Source organism: Elgaria multicarinata, chromosome 2 (assembly GCF_023053635.1).
Source record: "Elgaria multicarinata webbii isolate HBS135686 ecotype San Diego chromosome 2, rElgMul1.1.pri, whole genome shotgun sequence".
Taxonomy (NCBI): domain Eukaryota; kingdom Metazoa; phylum Chordata; class Lepidosauria; order Squamata; family Anguidae; genus Elgaria; species Elgaria multicarinata.
Genome location: NC_086172.1, coordinates 43,321,755 through 43,337,852, shown reverse-complemented (window position 1 = coordinate 43,337,852; position 16,098 = coordinate 43,321,755). Strand labels below are relative to the sequence as shown.

Here is a 16,098-nt window from a genome sequence, read left to right as displayed (position 1 = left end):
TGTTGCCATCCTCCGAGCTTCCCTCGGAGTAGGCACTCGGAGGAGGACCTTAGTTGTTGAGCGCAGTGTATGGGTAGGTTCATGTCGGGAGAGGCGTTCCATCAGGTATTGTGTTCCCAAGCCGTGTAAGGCTTTATAGGTTAAAACCAGCACCTTGAATTGGGCTCGGAAACGTATAAGCAACCAATGCAAGCGGGCCAGAATCAGTGATATGTTCAAACCTTCTGGTTCCAGTTATCAATCTGGCCGCTGCATTTTGCACAAGCTGCAGCTTCTGAACTGTCTTCCAAGGCTGTCCCATGTAGAGGGCATTGCAGTAATCTAATTTGGAGATTACCAGAACATGGACTGAAGCTAGGTTATCCCTGTCCAGATAGGGGTGTAGCTGGGCCACCAAACGGAGTTGGTAGAAGGCACTCCGTGCCACCAAGGCCACCTGGGCCCACAAGTGACAGAGATGGTACTAGGAGAACCCCCAAGCTACGAACCTCCAATCTTATGCCTATCCACTTGGAAGTAAGTCCCATTGAGTTACTCCTGGACAACTGTGTATAGGAAGGCAGCCTTAAACCCTTGTTAGTTCCATTAGTCTACTCTTAAGTATGACTAACAGTGCAATCCTAATATGTATGCCTACTGGAAAAAAAGCACCATAAAGTTCAACTGGACTTACTGCCAGGTAAGTGTACACAGGATAACAGCTTTAATCTGGATCCAACCCATTGTTGTTCTAATTTTTGTTGTTATGTATGTGTTTAGTCTGAAACAAAACCCTACATTTATGTCTTTCATAGTTTGACATACAAATAGCTGTGTTGCAGTGAATTCACTTTCTCTCTCTTTACAATAAAATGTATTTTGCTATTTGAACATAGCAGCAAGGCTGAGAGTAGCAAAACCAGCTATGGGAGGTGCAAACACTGAGCCATGTTGTGGAGGAGCTACATTCTTTTCTGGACCATATGTCACAATCCTTCAAGTTTCTCCATTGCTTGCTCTCACCCGGCTCTACTGGCCACCTCCTGTTTTCGTAATCTCACATTCTGATTTCCCAATTAGCATACAAGCTCACCTTGTTCCTACCAGTATTTTAAATGCCTTTTCTAAATGGGAATCTTGTTCTTGCTTCTTTGAATATAAGGAAAAGGCTGCCATCTTCTGAGCAAGGGGGCAGGGTGGAGGTGGGAGGAAGACAGAGGCGATTGTATCATGTTTTATGCTGTTTGACCTGGGTGATCTTGATGGAGAGCAGGAACCCCACTGACCGAAGGGTACTGGTTCATGGAGGGGCTTAAAGAAGAAAGCAATCAGCATTGGAGTTTACTTTGGGAAGGTAAGAATTGGCAAGGAAGGGACTAATCCCTTTCTTGCCAGACTGCTTTGTGTATCTGTGGGGTGGTTGCAGGATGGGACGGACTGGAAAGATGGGCCAAAGAGAGGGCCACTGTCTAAAAAGTTGGAATGCCAGCCATTGAAGGCTCAGACTTCTTGATGGGATAAAATCCTAAGTACAGAGAGAGGGAAGAAGCAAAAGTATATGGAACCCCCTCTCTTTCTGCCATCAACTTCTCTCCTCTTTCTCTCCATTCATAAATATACATATAGACTCCCTCATTCCCACACCCATCCATTCACATACTCCCTTTCCCCTGCAGCACAAGAAAAATAAATAATTTTGCCTCTTTAAGACCAGGAGATGCTGATGCACCATAATTCTTCAATTGGAATCATAGAATAGAAGAGTTGGAAGGGGCCTATAAGGCCATCGAGTTCATTCCCCTGCTCAATGCAAGAATTCACCTTAAAGCATCCCTGACAGATGGCTGCATCATGAATGCCTCTAGGGTGAGAGCCCACTACCTCCCTAGATAATTGGTTCCACTGTTGTATTGGTTTTACAGTCAGGAAGATTTTCCTGATGTCCAGCCAGAATCTGGCTTCCTGTAACTTGAGCCCTTTAGTCTGTGTCCTGCACTCGAGAAGAGATCCTGGCTGTCCTTTCAAGTATTTGAAGAGTGCAATCATGTCTCCACTCAGTCTTCTCTTCTCAAGGCTAAACATGCCCATTTTTTTCAGTCTCTCCTCACAGGGCTTTGTTTCTAGACCCCTGATCATGCTTGTTGCCCTCCTCTGAACCCCCTCTCCACAATGGATAGTGATAAAATTTGCATAGTGGTAAAATTTGAAGTGCAGGTGCCCCCAAGGAAAGGCCAAAAATGCAGGCTGCTGCATTGATCCATATCAACTAATAAATTTCAATAGTTTTCATCTCCACCCAGAGAAGGTATTTTATAAAGCTCATAGGTCGTATTTCCAGACCAGGCCACCCCAAAATCTTTTGCATTACAACAATGAACATTATATTGTTGCTGGGAAAATCCATCCTCCTCACCCCACTCCCCAACCCCAGCAAATACTGTGAGGATTGCAGGTAAGCTTAGAGGGGGAATGGAAATCTGAGGGGGGTGGCAGATGACATCAGCATCCCTGCTGATAAAAAACCAAGTGCCAGAACTGTGTCCCCGTGAGTCCTGGCTCCACTACACTACTGATTTTGTGTGAATCCAAAAAGCCAATCTTCCATTTCCAGCTCTCTCTCCCTCACCAGACACCATGTGGCAAAAGCAGAGCCACTCAGCAGTGCTGATTTTTAACAGAAAGCTCTGCTGAATTACAAGAAAACCAGAAGAATGTCGTAGCTAACTAATTCAAATTTAAGTTAAATCTAATGAAACAGTCATTCTTTCTTTACTAAAGTTTCGTAGCCTGAATCACCCCTCAGTTTCAAAACTCGTTTCAATCCCTGGAGGAAAGTGGGTTGAGGGGCGGTTTGTAATGAGAACCTTTTTCCCTATGAGGGGGTGGGGGCCGGGATCCAGATTGGGAAAGCAGTGGGCGCAAAGGGTTAAAGCCCCTTACCGCCGCCAGCGTCCCCATCTGTACCGAGCCCTAAGGATGGCTATTTGTAGCGGTGTTGGTGGGAAACTATATTTAAGGGCAAAACGAGGCGATTAACGTGACGAGTAGTTTGGCTCTCAGTGACTGCAATAAAGAATAGTTGCTCCGAATTAATTTAATTCAGAATGAAGGTCCGCCCCAAAGAAAATGTATTCTGCGCCTCTCCAGACGATAATGTGGAAGAAAAGGGATACCGTTTTCTGCGGCGTGCTCCTGCCACGAAACCTTCCCACTCTCTCTGCTCATTTAGGGCGCGATCCTATGCATGATAAGGCGGGGGGAGTCCTACAACTCCCAGCATTCTAGCTGGGGAATGCTGGAGTTGTAGGACTTTTTACTGTCTCAACATGCACAGGATTGCGCTTTTAGTCTCCAACCGAGCGCAGCCCCATAAACTTCGCCAAATCCGATGCCTCGGTATAGCAACAAAAGCTGTAACTCAAGCTACATGACTGCCTCCTTTAGGGCGCAATCCTATGCATGTTGAGACAGAAAAAAATGCCGTGGCTTGGGCTTTTTTTCTGCCTCCACGTGCATAGAATTGCACGTCCAGGCCGCTTCTAGTCACAGCTGTGTAAAGGAACCTTTTCGCTCCAGCGCAGCGTTCCAAGCCGGACTCCTTTTCTAGGCGGCTCCCGGCTCTCTAAGAGCTTGCTGTTGCTATGGTGACGTTGTGGCTGCCCGGCCCGGTGGACGCTCGATTGGCGTTTTGACGGGAAACCGGGACTGAGTTTTTGTATTGCCCGGGTGAATGAGCCCAGGCAAACTGGCCACGCCATGAACAGGTAGTTATAAAACAATTTACCGCCAAGGGTTGAGCGGTTAAGAATACGGGGCAGTGCAATTCTAACCCATCTCCCCCGCTCTCCTTTCCCTCTGTAGGTTCAATGTTGTCTTGGGCCAAGGGATTCCCAGGGCTGCAGCCCCCAAGGTAAGAGGCTCCTTCCCTTCCTTTCCTTTCTCTATCCCCTGTTCTTCTCCTCTCGGAATCTAGAGCGCGTTCACAAGACAAATTCTGAACGACGTCGAAACTTAATAGGGAAACTAGGTGCTCTAGTGCCCCGCCCCACTCAAGGAAAAAGTTGTGTTTTAAATACTGGTGGAACAAGAAAAAATCCAACCGGTGCAGCCTCTCTCTGTAGCTGCACCTTCATACGGGGAAACTTCACCTGTCGCTAGCAGATTTTCTCTCTGTCGTGTAGCAATGAAGGCAGAGCAGACCTGCCAGTTAAAAAAAAGAATTGGCCATCCTAAGGACAGCTGGCATTTGGCAATACCATGTCTGGTTTATTAACGGGACCAGACTGCTTGATGTGGGTAAATGCAGCTCTGTTCTTCAACCTCTTGTGCATTTTAATATTTGAAATTGAGAAATAGAAAAGGGGCTTAATTACCCCTCTATATCCTTTAACCATTATGTGGTATTTACAAGGAGTTGAAAGTGTTGTGTTTTTAGTTCTTTTTCAGTGCATATGTAGGGGTGACAAGAAGATTCTGTGTTAATTGTTATGAATTTGGGTTCAGGGAGAATAGCCTGTCCTTCTGTAGACTAAAAGAACTAATGTCTGCAGTAATATTAAGCACCTTTATTGATTTCCTAGATTCTTTATACCTTTCTATAGCAGGGCACCCAGAGTGATGTCTGTTTCCCATTCTTCCCCACCCTGTATAAAAGTTTCCCGGGTAGGGAACACACATAAATGAGTAATCAAACAATGGTGGTGATCTACAAAGCATTGTTGGCTTATTCCCATTTGAACTCAAGCCAAACCTGCTGAATTCAGTTTACTAACTTAAATGGGTTTCAGATCATGTGTACGATGATTAACAGAGGTTCTAGTTCCTGTAGCAATAACAGCTGCAGCACATGTGATGCATATGCCACAGATGATTTTTTAAATTTAAATCTGAATAGTCAATACCGAGAGGTCAAGACTTGCAACTTAAGAGTTCTGGTCCTACATCTTACCATTTGATGTAACAATAGAATTCAGGAAGGTCGCATAGCAACGATAATGAGGTTGCTTCAACTTTGAGTGTAAAAAGGCTGAAGAACATCCGACCCATGTGGAGTATTATGACGCTACATGGATTCTAGAATTGCCTTCCTCTGCATACATGCTTGTTTTATGGAGTCTAGTATTCACAGAAAGTGTTTCTGCTGCTAGTAATAAAATTATGTCTCTCTGGCTGTTACAGTCTATGACTTAATTAAGACGTTAATATTAGTATACTATGTACATTTGCAAAGTAGTGTTTCTGTGGGAGTAAAGTTGGATTTATGTGCTCCTTTAGATATTAGTCATTGGCCTTGGCAAAGTCTATCAAAAATAATAGTTCTTGTTTTTATCTTCCATTGTTTTAAAATACTAACTTTATTTATTTAAAATTGTTTTTAAGAATGAAACCTAAAGTGCCATAGATAAGAAAAGAAACTATACAATATAGTATATATCCATAAAAACAGCAATTAAAAATAAGACCAGCAGTCCAACATCACAGTAGAGAAAAACCCAATGAGAACAAGTGAAACGTCAGAGCTTTCCTGTCAATCTGCAGATAAAGGGCCTGATAAACTCCTGATGGAAGCTCAATCCAGAGGTGTGAGGCCACTACCAAAAATACTCTCTTTCTTGCATTAACTGAACTATCCTTGGTGGCAAGGCAGCAAGTAAGAAAGGCCTCTATTGTTGATTTCACAGTGTAAACAGGCTGGTACAGGTGAAGGTGGTCCTTCAAATATTTGGGCCGAAATCATTTAAAGATTAAAACAAGCACCTTAAATTGTATTCGGAAACTCAGTGTCAATCAGTGCAGCTGGCGCAGTATTGGTATCACATGAGCCAACCACACAGCCCCCACCAATATCTCTGGGTGGTTGCATTCTGAAGTTTCTGAACCATCTTTAAAATCAGCCCCACATAAAGTGCATTACAATAGTCCAGCCTGGATCTCACCAGAGCATGAATAATTGAGACAAGATCAGCCTTCTCCAGATAGCGTCACAGCTGGCATATCAGCCTAAAATGATAGAAAGTATTCCTGGCCACTGCCATCATCTGAGCTTCTCAAGTTAACCCTGAGCAGAAGAATGCTCAGGGAGAGTGCAACCCCAACTGAGATGTATTCCTCTATTGAGATTGGTTGATTCCCTGCCCTCAATACCTGCATCTTGTCTGGATTAAGTTTTAGCTTGTTTGCCTTCATTCATCCCAAAATCACCTCTGAGCTGTGATTCTACAGCCTCCCTAGGATCGTTAGATAGAAACAACAAGTACAGCTGAGAGACATTTCAGCCCGAAACTCCAAATGACTTCTTCCAGCAGCTCCATGTAAATGATGAAAAGCATATTGCAAGTAAAATGTACTCTTTAAAAGTTAAGAAGCACTCTGTTTCCTTGTGAATTTTAGCTCATTACCATTGCTGTACCGGGCTTCCGTGTAGGTGGACGCCATGCCAGATTCAATCCCTGGCATCTCTAGATAGGGCTGGGAAAGTCCTGTGTCTGAAAACTTGGACAGCTCCTGCCAGTCTGTGTAGACAGTACTGAGCTAGATGAACCAATGGACTATTTAATGTAAGACGGCTCCGTATGTTTCTAAGCCTGACAGCAGCACTAATGCTGTCACAGGCCTTAAAGGTGGTACAGTGCAAACAGCAGTGTTGTTGTTGTGGCCTATGATCTCTGAAATCAGTGGACTCTTGCAGTTTTCTAGTTTCAAAGAACCTAAGCATATTCTAAAGAGTAAACAAGCAAACAACAGAAGATAACTGGTGGTGGGGTAGGATATCCAAACTCCTTATAATAATTCTCATTATTTATTTATTTATTTATTTATTACGTTTTTATACCGTCCAATAGCCAAAGCTCTACATTCATTGTGCAATTTGGAGCACTGGAAAGTAGCACTATACTATGATATACTATATGTTGCAGTATTCAGGTAATAGTCTTGTTGGGCTTTTATTCCACACTTTCCTGCCCTCTCCTCTGCATATGAATGCATACATATGCAGTCTTCCCCCCCTTTATTTGCAGGAGTGGGGGTTGGCCCCTTTTTCTTCCCCACCCTGCTGAAACATATTCACAAGTAAAAACATGGGCATAACAATGGTTCAGAGACACATTGCTATATACAACTATGGGGGCAAGATAAAGAATTGGACCTTTGCTATTTTCTATTGTCACTTGAGAACTCATGCTTTGTAGAGACAGGGCTGTAATTTCTGCATTTCAGTTCCCTCTGACCTCACAATTTACAATACCAACCCTCCATCCATGTGTGTGTATATTCTTGTAACTCAAGATAACACTTCATAATTTAATAAAGTGGACGGCAGTGCATGAAAGCTTCTGCCGCAATAAATGTGTTAGTCTTTAACTCTCAAAAACTAGTTTTGCTGCAAAAGAACAACATGGCTACCCCTTGAGAAACTGCTACTTGTGTGTCTTTTTATATCATGGTTTCTTTTAGGAACATGGGAAGCTGGCTTATACTGAGTCAGACCATTGATCTAACCAGCCCAGTACTGTCGACATTGACTGGCAGCAACTCTCCAGTGTTTCAGGTGGTATTCTTTCCTAGCCCTACTTAGAGGTGCTGGGGATTGAGTCTGGAACCTTCTGCATGCAAAGCATGTGTTCTACCACTGAACTACAGCCGCTCCTTCAAATGTTCTTTTCTTGAACATTTGTTAAAAGATATGTGTGTACTTTATGCCAGTTGTTTTCACAAACAAATGTTTAATGAAAATAGCTACATATGACCTTCCATGAATATAAAACTAAGAAATAGTGTTTGAATGTTTTCTGAGGGCTGTTTTGAAGGCTGTATACGTATGATACATTTTATTGAATTTGCTCTCAGTAAATAGCTTTTTAGAAATACCACTTGGATTTTTCGTCTATATTTTACCAGGTTTCTGGAATGATGGAAGTGATTGCACCTGAAGGTATTTGCTCTAAACATTGCATTTTATAGTAGTTTCTTATAGGTCTGTACACTTGGAGTTTTAACAAGTTCACAAATATACTTAACAATATCTTAACATATCAACCCTCATCCTTTTAAGTATCAAAAACTCTCACCATAAGGATTTTTCATTGTGTTTCTTGGTGTGTGTGTTTTGACTAAACTGATATTTCAGAGCTAAAAATGCAGTCCTATGCTTGTCTACTCCGAGACATAAACCTTAGGCTACCATCCTATACCCACTTTCCTGGATGTAAGTGACATTGAACTCAATGAGACTTAGTTCTGAGTAGGCTTGTATATTATGCCATGAATATGCCCATGTTAACATGAATTGTGAAGTTGACATTCCTGCTCTCTGGATAATAGTACTGTTCAAGGAAAACATGTGCAGAGCAAATATCTATTCCTCTTTCTCTTAAACAAGAGCCACACATCCTGTGTTGTGTTTTAAATCACAGAAGTCCCCTTATACTTCCATATCCAGAAATCTAATATAGCCAAGATTTATGTACATACTTTCCCCATTTTTATCCACAAGGATGCTATTTAGTCTCATGGCACAAATTATAACAAAGGAAGGATTGATACTTCTAACCTCTGAGGTAAATAAGGATATATCTGTCAAACTGCACCAAGTATGGGAGGGTTTTGAGCGCAAACTGGGGTCAGGGAATGTGATCTCATGGCACAAATCCTATAACCCTGATCCCCCCTCCAGATAGCTCAAATTGATGGCAATGAGAATGCTCAACACTAACCCGGGTGTTTGAGGAGCAGTCTTCTCTTTTTTTTAAGAATAAATACATCAATTTTTTTTGAATACCAGGGGAATCCCATAAGTAGCGAGAAACTAGTACCTTGGCTATGGGTGGCTCCACTATGCTGCCTAATGAGCCACAAAGTGAATAAATGGAGACCCACAACAAAATGTTATAATGTATCTTCAGCCTCTAACAGGAGTGATCATGTTCAACCAGCTTTGAGTAGAAAATTTGTTCAAGGCTCACAGAGATGGGGAGTGAAAAGGACGCCTTTTTTCCTGCCTTTCTGAAATCTGTTCAACTGTGCTGTAGAGCAAAGAAAGGCAGACTTCAGGCTTGCAGGGTTTAATTTGCTTTTTTGCTCAAACCCTGAGGTCCACCAGCTGGAGGCAGATGCAAAGTGGTGGCTCAGGAGGTGTAGCCATTTACCTACTAGACTCCATCCACTGGGCTGACTTGCATACCCAGATACAAATCTACCACTGAGTTACTGCAGATTGGGGATTTTAACAGCGAAATGCAGACCTGGGCAACTTCCAGACAGAGGGCTAACAATCAAATGGTATTGTGCAGCTATTTCATCTTTTTCTTATCAGTTCTTTTTTGGTAAGAAAAACGATGGAAGAAGCAGTGGGAAAGCAATGGAGGGTTACAAATTGAAGATGATGACATCTGGACCTCTTGTAAAATTCTGTTAATGAGGTAGTACAATTACACAATAAAAGCCTACTCTGGAAGCACCCTTATTGTTAACAACTGAGAGCCCGAGACCCTTGGGGATTTTCAGCAAATAGCCCCCCTCCTGGTGTTTAGTGCTAAAGTTGTAATGAAATGTGACTCTCAGTAGAGATTGAGAGTTGATGTGGACCATATATAGTACAAGTGAATGGACCCAGCTTCGCATAGCTGTCAGAGTTGGACATATTGTTCCCACCCCATCTGAATGAAGCCACGCCTGCTGGTACCCCTATGCATGGCTCCTGAAATGCTTCACCTGTATAGGCCCCTGAGGAGGGGCTGACCCACAGCAGAAAGGATGGGGTAGGCATATAACTGTGTCCATCAGCCTACTAATCTCACTGGTATGGATGTCAAACCAGTGTGCTGATTAAAGAAGACTGACTAGTCACTGAAGGTGCTACTGCAGGCTTCAACCACCTGGACACTTCTAGGTTAATTAAAATTAATGTGTTTTAAAAACAAAATGCACACCCCTAATGTCTAGATTTTATCTCGTCTTAGCACTATAGTGCTGACGGATGGACAAATAGAAACAACCTCGTCGTTGTCATTATAGATCACATTGAAAAGTGAAACTAAAAGGGAAAAGGCCTGAAGCACATGAAAGAGAAGCCAGCATTAGTGAGCTTGTTAGGACTGTTTCTAGTTTATAAGCTAGAATTATTGCTAATATACTGCGGACTCTGGCATTCATTAAATTAAAGGGCTTACATTTGGGGCTGGCTATATAGAAAATGGAGGAAATTTCTGGAGACTAAGAAAGGCAAGGAGTATAGTGACAGAATGAGAGTTTTTAATGTCATGGTACACATCCCCCTGACCCTATTTCCCATTTCCAGGATACGATAAGCTCTTAGGGTGAAATCCTATGTATGTTTAGACAGAAAAAGTTCAACTCCCAGCATTCCTCCAACCAGCCAAGTTGGCTGGGCATACTGCAAATTGTAGGACTTTTTTTCTGTCCAAACATGCATAGGATTGCACTCTTAGAGACTCAAGTAGGCCAATACCCTCCACCAATACTATTTTACTGCTTAATTTCCCCTCAACTCTCACCATTCCTGAGGTCCTGGGAGTTTCTCTGCAAATTTTCTTTAAATTTACTAATGTACTTCTGCATAGCTAGGATAACCCCTATCTTATTTTTGTATGTCCCTATGAACTGACCAGGCCACCTAAGTTCAGCACTAGAAGGAAAGATCGTATTTTAATAGCATGTTTCTTTCTTTATGTACCTCACTTTTTAATCAAACGATTTCTTATATGACTACTAAAGAGTTTTAAAACTTCCTTTAAATGCATCTTTCAACTTTATTGTTAACTTTATCAATATGTAATGCTTGATATATATTTAGGGATGAGTGGGAGGAAGTGATTGTGCAGCCTCCAGCACACTCGTCACATTCAATTAATAACCTATAATCGACCCATTCGTAAGTTGTTAGTGTGAAACACTCTGAGTTGTTTAACCCCTATACAACCCATAGTTGCCAGGTTCTGCCATAACAATATCCCAGGAATGGGGCGATCATAGGTTATTCACAAAAGTGTGATGAGCGCACCAGAGGCAGTGCACTTGCTTTGATTTCTGCAATTCATGGGTTAAATAACCCATAAATTGCTATTACATGTGAACCAGGCCATTCTATCCCTTTGATGTTGTTATAGATTTTAAAAAATGCAGGTTAAGTTTGAAGGCTTTGAACAAAATATATTTGAACTTCTTCTTTTAGACGGATTTGTCCTAGAAACACGTTTGCCTTTGTCAAGGTAAGGAAAGGAACATGGGTTCTTGTCCTTGGTGAGTTTAGGAATTAAGAACATTAGAAGAGCCCTGCTGGATCAGACCAAGAGTCTATCTAGTCCAGCATTCTGTTCACACAGTGGCCAACCAGACGTCAACCAGCAACCCACAAGCAGCACATGAGTGCAATAGTACCCTCCCTCCCATGTTCCCAGCAACTGGTGTACATAGGCTTACTGCTTCCGATACTTGGAGGTAGTATATAGCCATCAGGTCCAGCAGCCATTGAGTTCTGATAATGTGTGATCTTTTGGTGGACTCCTGATGACATTTTATTAGGGGTTTTATTTGTTTTTTGAGTTGAATGACTAATCTGAAGGACTGACCTGACGAAAAGGCTGAACGACCAAAAGAATAAAAAGGGCAGTGGGGAGAGGTGATAAATGCTAGGCAGACTCCAAAAGATGTGAGGTGATCTCACAGAGGCAGAGAACTTTCTAACTTTGCTGCTCAGGTGAAAAGAAACTGAGCAGGAGCAGCAAAAGCCACACCCTGAGCATGCGCGGAAGAGAGGGGGGCAGGCTCCCGCCAATGCTCTGCTCAGCTCTAGAATGTTCCAAATGATGCTGTATGGAGACACAGAACACATACATGTGGGTACGCTGATCACCACTCAAACAGGTTACTGACCTGTCCTTCTAAATGCATATTGAAAGATTCCCATATTACACTACATGTGTTTCTATGTGTGCGGATGTGAAAAAATCTTTAGAAAAACTGAGTTAGATTTTTTGAGCTCGGATTTCACTTAACTAAACTGAATGACTGGCTTGAGGAAAAGACTGAACAGCCAAAATTTGCTTTGAGATTTCCAGCTCAACCTCCTCAGCACTCTGATATTATATACTGAATGTTGAGGTGAAATGAAAGGGAAGGTTCATCAAGAAGGCAGTTCCTTCAGAGCTTTTTCCCCAGTTCTCTGTATCCCATAACTACTGGGATTATTAGCAAACCTGAATAGAATGGAGGTTAATTACTCTAGGCTTAATGCAATTATTACATCTACCATGACGTCCCACCCACCCACCCAAAACAAATAGCTGTGACTACTGCTGTTTATTTCATAAAAGCAGAACTGTGAGTATAGACATCTGAATTTGGTTGCAATCCTACACACCTCAGAGTAAGACACATTGAGCCCAGTGATACTTAAACATGAGTACATATGTATAGGATTGTACAGTTCGTTATTTTGGATTAGAGCTGTATACTTGGAATACCATTTTATAGCTCTATTTGCTTTGCATTATTCAAGGACAGTACCTGTTGAATGGCTTAGTAACCCCAATAAACAAAACAAAGAGAAGTTATAGAGGCAGAAAGCAAACAGGGGTTTTGGAGCTAGGCAGTGAATTTCACAGAGTGTAATTTGTATGCCTATCTGCTTGCTGGACAGATAGTGTAGGGGTGTGCTCAGTGCAGTGAGCTCCTGGCTCCCAGGGAACTAGTTCATTCCCTTGAGGCCAAGGGAGCTAATCTAGAGAGACAAAGAGGTTTGGGAACAAGTTTTTTTGGGACATGATAGTGGTGCCCCACAGAAAAATATAGGGAATAGTTTGTGATGGGAGTGTAGACCACATAGTGACTTGCTTGCCTGGTGCAAAAGTGGCAGATTTCGTATTTCATTTGGACTCTAGGTATTAAATAACAGGGTATTTAAAGATAAAGAGGTGGTTTCCCTGCTCTGGGATGAAGAAAGGCTGACTTTCTTCAGTGTTTGGCAGGGAAATCCCACTTCTTGTGTCATATCTCTTATATACCAGAGGCATTTGGAGAGGGATGTCATGTGTGTTCATATGCTGATACTAGAAGTCTCAGATCCAAACTGGGGAGTGAGAGTGCTCAGTTTTAAAGGATGTAGTGCAGCTTTCCCCAACCTCGCACTCTCCAGATGTGTTGGACTTAATTCCCAGCCAGCATGTCCATTAGCTTATGTCCCAACAGATGTTTTAGCCTACAACTCCCATCAGCCCAAGCCAGCATAGCTAGTGGAGGGTCACACACAATCTTGCTTTTAGGAAAGCCAGGGAAGGGCATAGTAGAAGTGGTATTGCTTATCAAAGATTGCTCTTTGCCAAAAAGCATTTTGAAGAGCACATCGCTAATAATATCAAGGCCAACAATAAAGAATTCTTTAAATATATCAGAAGCGGGAAACAGTTGGACTGTTGGATGACAACGGAGTTAAGGGAATACTAAAGGAGGACAGGGAGATTGCAGAGAAGCTGAATGTGTTCACTGCAAAAGATACAGGACAGAGGCTTGTGCCTAAACTGATGTTTTCAGGAAGGGAGTCTGAGGAACTGAGGCAAACAGTGGTGACAAAAGATGAAGTTCTCAACCTTATTGACAAATTGAAAGGAAATAAATCACCAGGTCCGGATGGTATCCATCCTAGAGTTCTCAAAGAACTCAAATATGAAATTGCGAACCTTCTAACAAAAATATGCAACACGTCCCTAAGCTCAGCCTCTGTACCAGAGGACTGGAAGATGGCCAATGTAACAACAGTTTTTAAAAAGGGATCCAGGGGGGATCTGGGAAATTACAGGCCGGTTAGCTTAACATCCATTCTAGGTAAATTGGTTGAAAGCATTATTAAAGACAAAATTAGTAAGCATATAGAAGGGCAGGTCCTGCTGAAGAAGAATCAACACGGCTTCCGCAAAGGCAAGTCCCATCTCACTAATCTTCTAGAATTCTTTGAGTGTCAACAAACATGTAAACAGGGGTGATCAGGTGGACATTGTTTACTTGGACTTCCAAAAGGCTTTTGATAAAGTCCCCCACCAAAGACTCCTGAACAAACTTTGCAGTCATGGAATAGGAGGAAAGGTCCTCTTATGGATCAGTAACTGGTAGGAATAAATGGTAAATTCTCCCTATGGAGGGAAGTAAACAGTGGGATCCCACAGGGATTGATATTGGGACCAATTCTTTTCAACTTGTTCATAAACGATCTGGAATTAGGAGTGAGCAGTAAAGTGGCCAAGTTTGCTGACAATACCAAATTATTTAAGGTTGTTAAAACACAAAGGGATTGTGAAGAGCTCCAAAGGGATCTCTTCAAGCTGGGAGAGTGGGCATCCAAATGGCAGATGCGGTTCAGTGTAAGCAAGTGTAATGTGTTGCATGTTGGGGCAAAAAAAACCAACTTCAAGTATAACCTGATGGAATCTGAGCTGGCAGTGACCGAACAAGAAAGAGATCTTGAGGCTGTGGTGGACAACTTGATGAAAATGTCGGCCCAGTGTGCAGCAGCAGTAACGAAGGCAAACTTCATGTTAGACATTATAAGAAAAGGAATTGAGAATAAAACTGCCACTATCATACTGCCATTATACAAATCTATGGTGCGACCGCACTTAGAATACTGCGTACAGTTCTGGTCACCACACCTAAAAAAGGATATTATAGAACTGGAAAGAGTGCAGAAAAGGGCAACTAAAATGATTAATGGGGTGGAGCGTCTCCCTTATGAGAGAAGGTTACAAGAGCTGGGATTGTTTAGCTTGGAAAAATGGAGGCTAACGGGAGACATGATAGAGGTGTACAAAATTATGCATGGTGTGGAGAAAGTGAATAGGGAAACATTTTTCTCCCTCTTTTAAAATACTAGACCCTGGGGTCATCCCATGAGGCTGATTGGTGGGAGATTCAGGACAAGTAAAAGGAATTATGGTAGTGAATTCCATAGTTTAACACAGCACAGTTAAATTATGGAATTCATTACCACAAGATGTGGTGATGGCAATCAGTTTGGATGGCTTTAAAGGGTGGTTGGGTAAATTCCTTGAGAAGGCTGTCAATGTCTAGTAGCCCTGATGGTTATGTGCTACCACCAGTATCCGAGGCAGTAACCCTGTGTGCATCAGTTGCTGGGGAACATGGGCAGGAGGATGTTGTTGCACCATGTCCTGCTTTGTTGGTCCCTGGTCAACAGTTGGTTGGCCACTGTGTGAACAGAGTGCTGGACTAGATGGACCCTTGGTCAAATCCAGCATGGCATTTCTTATGTTCTTATCTCAAAAGGAAAAGATTCCTCCACAGAACTGCTGTGGCTAGCAATACCAGATCCCCAAAGTAATTTAGTACTAGGGTCTTATTATCACCCTTTCTGTAAAATGCTCAGGGTGATTTTGAGATGGAAAATGAAATCAGGGGGCATTCAGAAGATAAAGCGTTATAGTAATGGGTTAGTTCGATTCCCCTCACATACACTGGTTAAATATATGTTCCAGTCTTGACAAAGAGGCTAAATTTCTTGATATCTAAAATGTTTGTGCCCTAGAAAAATTGATCATGCAACCAAGTAGAGGGAAGGTGACAGGACTTAGTCCTTAATTATTTTAATCCAAGCCAGAGAAGAAATCCCTCCCATTTACCTACTTCAAAACCTCCCCATCTACCTACTTCAAAACCTCCCCTCTTACATTTATTATTGTAATAAATAAATAAATAAGTTTGTGGGTGGTGGAGAATAGTTTGGTTTTCCAAGCCCAAATCTAAGCCAGACAGGTAGAATTCACCCCATCATTAATAATATGGTAGGCACATATATGGTTCTTCATTGTGGTCTCTGGGCATCACACACATGGGCTCTGCACCTGCGCGGAGCTTTGATCCGGGGGGGGGGACATCCATAGCTGAGAACTTTGGCGGGAACCGTCCCCTACCTCTATACTGAGCATGTCTGGGAGGGTTCCCGCATAATCCCTCAGTTCTTCGACTGCCATTGGAGCTGCATTGGAAACAACTTTGGCGTCCTTTTTGAATAAGTGAAATATCTGAGAACAATTTCTTAGCTTCATCTTTCTATTAAAATGTATATTAAAAATTATTCTCTTCTATATTTCT

The 16,098-nt window shown here is 42.3% G+C and overlaps 1 protein-coding gene across 2 annotated transcripts in view; it reads left to right on the top strand.

Moving 5' to 3' along the window:
• Positions 1 to 16,098, top strand: part of LOC134393559 (transcription factor Sp5-like) — a 47,300-nt gene that overhangs the window by 11,643 nt on the left and 19,559 nt on the right. Inside the window, exons 1-4 of one of the 2 annotated variants that reach the window (XM_063118608.1) lie at positions 3,668 to 3,743; positions 3,841 to 3,889; positions 7,879 to 7,912; positions 11,171 to 11,207. The exons of the other annotated variant lie outside the window; for it this stretch is intronic. Coding sequence (XP_062974678.1) covers positions 3,736 to 3,743; positions 3,841 to 3,889; positions 7,879 to 7,912; positions 11,171 to 11,207 — 128 coding nt within the window. The 5' untranslated portion in view covers positions 3,668 to 3,735. Of the gene's footprint in view, positions 1 to 3,667; positions 3,744 to 3,840; positions 3,890 to 7,878; positions 7,913 to 11,170; positions 11,208 to 16,098 lie in introns of those variants that run through there. 2 annotated transcript variants of the gene reach the window in all.